Source organism: Colobus angolensis, unplaced genomic scaffold (genome assembly GCF_000951035.1).
Source record: "Colobus angolensis palliatus isolate OR3802 unplaced genomic scaffold, Cang.pa_1.0 Scaffold18, whole genome shotgun sequence".
Taxonomy (NCBI): Eukaryota; Metazoa; Chordata; class Mammalia; order Primates; family Cercopithecidae; genus Colobus; species Colobus angolensis.
The window spans coordinates 3470994-3474153 of NW_012114932.1; the positions used below are offsets into that span (position 1 = coordinate 3470994).

General features: G+C 38.8%; 1 protein-coding gene across 1 annotated transcript in view; it reads left to right on the forward strand.

Annotated features, from left to right (window-relative positions):
- The window catches only part of PRKAR2A (protein kinase, cAMP-dependent, regulatory, type II, alpha), a 126667-nt gene that overhangs the window by 86011 nt on the left and 37496 nt on the right, over positions 1-3160 (forward strand). Inside the window, exons 7-8 of the mRNA XM_011939131.1 lie at positions 393-494; positions 662-736. Coding sequence (XP_011794521.1) covers positions 393-494; positions 662-736 — 177 coding nt within the window. The remainder of the gene's footprint in view (positions 1-392; positions 495-661; positions 737-3160) is intronic.

The following is a 3160-nucleotide window of genomic DNA, read 5'->3' on the forward strand; positions in this document are numbered from 1 at the left end:
TTTTTTTTTTTTTTTTTGAAATGAGGGTCTCACTCTGTCACCCAGACTGGAATGCAGTGACATGATCTCAGCTCACTAGAGGTGTCTTTTATGACATTGAACAGTAACAGTGAGCTCACAAATGTTTAGGCGTTTTCTGTTTTGTGTTCTATTTATGACCCATAGGTGGCACCTATTGAGTGTTAGATAGCAAACAACAGCATGTGGGCAACTGGCTGGCTCAGGCTACAGGTCCTTTTCTTCCAGTGATGAGTCAAGATTAAAGTATCAATTAACACTTAATTAACACAGTAATTTACATATTCCTCTAATATTTGCTTTGGCCAGTTTATTAAACCATAGATGTTCCTGTATATAGGCATTTATTAGAATTTTCATATTCTTTCTTGTAGGACCGGGTGACTTTTAGAAGAATCATAGTGAAAAATAATGCAAAGAAGAGGAAGATGTTTGAATCATTTATTGAGTCTGTGCCCCTCCTTAAATCACTAGAGGTAAAGTGGCTTGAATGAGAATCTGTTCATGGGGATCAGGAATTAAAACTATTCTGTTGTTAGGTTTTCAAATCATACTATTCTAATCCCATTTCTGTGCTGCATAGCTATTGTGACTTTCAATTAAGGTCTTTTCCTTTTATTTGTGAATTTGTCTGTTGTTTCAGGTGTCAGAACGAATGAAGATAGTGGATGTAATAGGAGAGAAGATCTATAAGGATGGAGAACGCATAATCACTCAGGTGAGTGAGGGCTTTACACAGCCCCTTTCCTGGAAGTCACTCCTGAATAACTAGTACATCATTTATCTCAAAAACTTCTTGCCGGACATAGTGGCTCACACCTGTAATCCCAACACTTCGGGAGGCTGAGGCAGGTGAATCACTTGAGACCAGGAGTTCCAGACCAGCCTGGCCAACATGGTGAAACTCCGTCTCTACTAAAAATACAAAAATTAGCTGGGCATGGTGGCCCACGCCTGTAATCCCAGCCACTCGGGAGGCTGAGGCAGGAGAATTGCTTGAACCCAGGAGGCGGAAGTTGCAGTGAGTCGAGATTGCGCCACTGCCTCCAGCCTGGGCAACAGAGTGAGACTCCATTTCAAATTAAAAAAAAACTTCTATGTTCTCCCACTGTTGGGAGCTCTTATTACTAGGTAATAGATCACACTTCGGAGGACAATTATATAGTCTCCTGAAGCTTATTGATGTCCATCTTACTGACACATACAGATTTTTTGCTTCCGCTCACCTTTCCTTGGCTTCTAGTGTTTGTTCTTTGGATGTCATTTTCTTTTGACCTTAAATAAGTTTCATCCATTGGTATTAGAACCTGGGGAAGGTTAAAGAGTTCTGCCCTCTAACTTTCTATATTTGACACAAAGGCATCCTTTTGGCTAATCTAACACAAATCAGAGCCCACAGTCTTCAGTGGTTAACCAAATTTGTAAGATGTCTGGTATTTCCTTTGTGCATTTTTCTCATGTTATTTTGGGATACAGTAAGGATTACTAAACAGTGGGCTAGATCATTGTAATGAGTACTGTCTAATAATTTTCTTCATCCACTGTGTTTGTATTTTTAATAAAACATAAATAGTATTGGACTTTTCCAGGTATCAGCTTCTCTGCCTATGGTTCTGGCTCAAGAGCACTGAGAAGATACACGGTTGGCCTAGGTTGGGTGATATGCTTATCCTTGAACCCAGTACTGAGACCACGAGGAGGAAAGGCTCAGATTGGTCAGGCGTGGGTCCTGTGGGTGGAGTTGGCCCCACTAGAACCACAAGGACTAATCAGACTTACCCTAAAAGGGGAAAAGAAAGCTCCCCTGGAAGAGATAAAGGACTAACAAAAATATGATGTCTACTCTGAGTCACATCTCTAAATGTATTTGTTTTCTAGGAGCCCTTACTATTAATAATTCTTTTAATTAGAAATTGGTATATTCTATAAACATTTATTAAGATAGGTAGGACCAGATAAGATAAGCACTATGATGAAGGAGTGTATGAATGGTAGTGAGAACATAGAAATGGAAGTAATACATACGATTTCATCAAGGAAATGCCATTTGAGATGGGCTTAAAAGACAAGTGCAATTTCAATGTTTGGAATCAGGGAAAGGTCCTTCAGAGCAAAAAAAAACAATATTAGCAAAGGCCAGTGGTGTGAGCTGTGTTTCAGAGCAGGTATCATGGTATGGTAAGAATGTAGGACTGAGTTTCAGAAATGGGAGATGTTAACTGGCCACATTTGCTTCTGAATCTAAGGTACTTTAAGTAACATTCAAAGGACCTCCAATTCATCCTGAAGGTTTTAGGCCTCATACTGGGTTTTCACGAAGTGTGTCAGGAGATGTGAAAAGTTATAGTGTTTTCTTGATTGTCTGTGCTCTTGATATTATCTATCTTCAAGGTAGACAGGTAGTGGTACAGAATGGACATTAATTAAGATAATATTAAAAGGGGCTTATTATAGGCCCCTTTTGTCAACGTATCTCACTGGACCAAGGCTTCTCAAAGTGAGATCCCAGGACCAGCAGCAATCAGCATCATCTGAGAATGTTAGAATTGTTAGGAATGCAAGTTCTTGGGCCCCCCATTAGACCTGCTGAATCAGAAACTACATTTTATGTTGTTTCATTTGTTTTGGTCAGCTTTGTTACAGTGTATTTTACATATAATAAAATTACTAAGTTTAAGTATACAAATTGGAAGAGTTTTGTAACCATTCCCAGTGTGGTATTTCCATCATCCATACAGTTCCTTGTTTGTATTTGCATTTGCAGTCACTACCCTCCCCCACACTCACATTCCTAGAAACCATTGATGTTTTCTATCACTGTAGAAATTCCTTTCTACAATTTAATATAAATGAAATCATGCAATGGTTTTTGTATCTGGCTGCTTTCTCTTAGCATAATATTTTTGAGATTTATCCATGTTGTATGTATCAGTAGATCATTCCTTTTGCTGAATAATATTTCATTGTACAAATGTAATTTTTTTTTTCAGTTTTCTGTTTTCTTTTTGAAACGGAGTTTTGCTCTTGCTGCCCAGGCTGGAGTGCAATGGTGCGATCTCAGCTCACCATAACCTCCACCTCCCACGTTCAAGCAGTTCTCCTGCCTCAGCCTCCCGTTATTTTTTCTTTTTTTTTTTTTTTT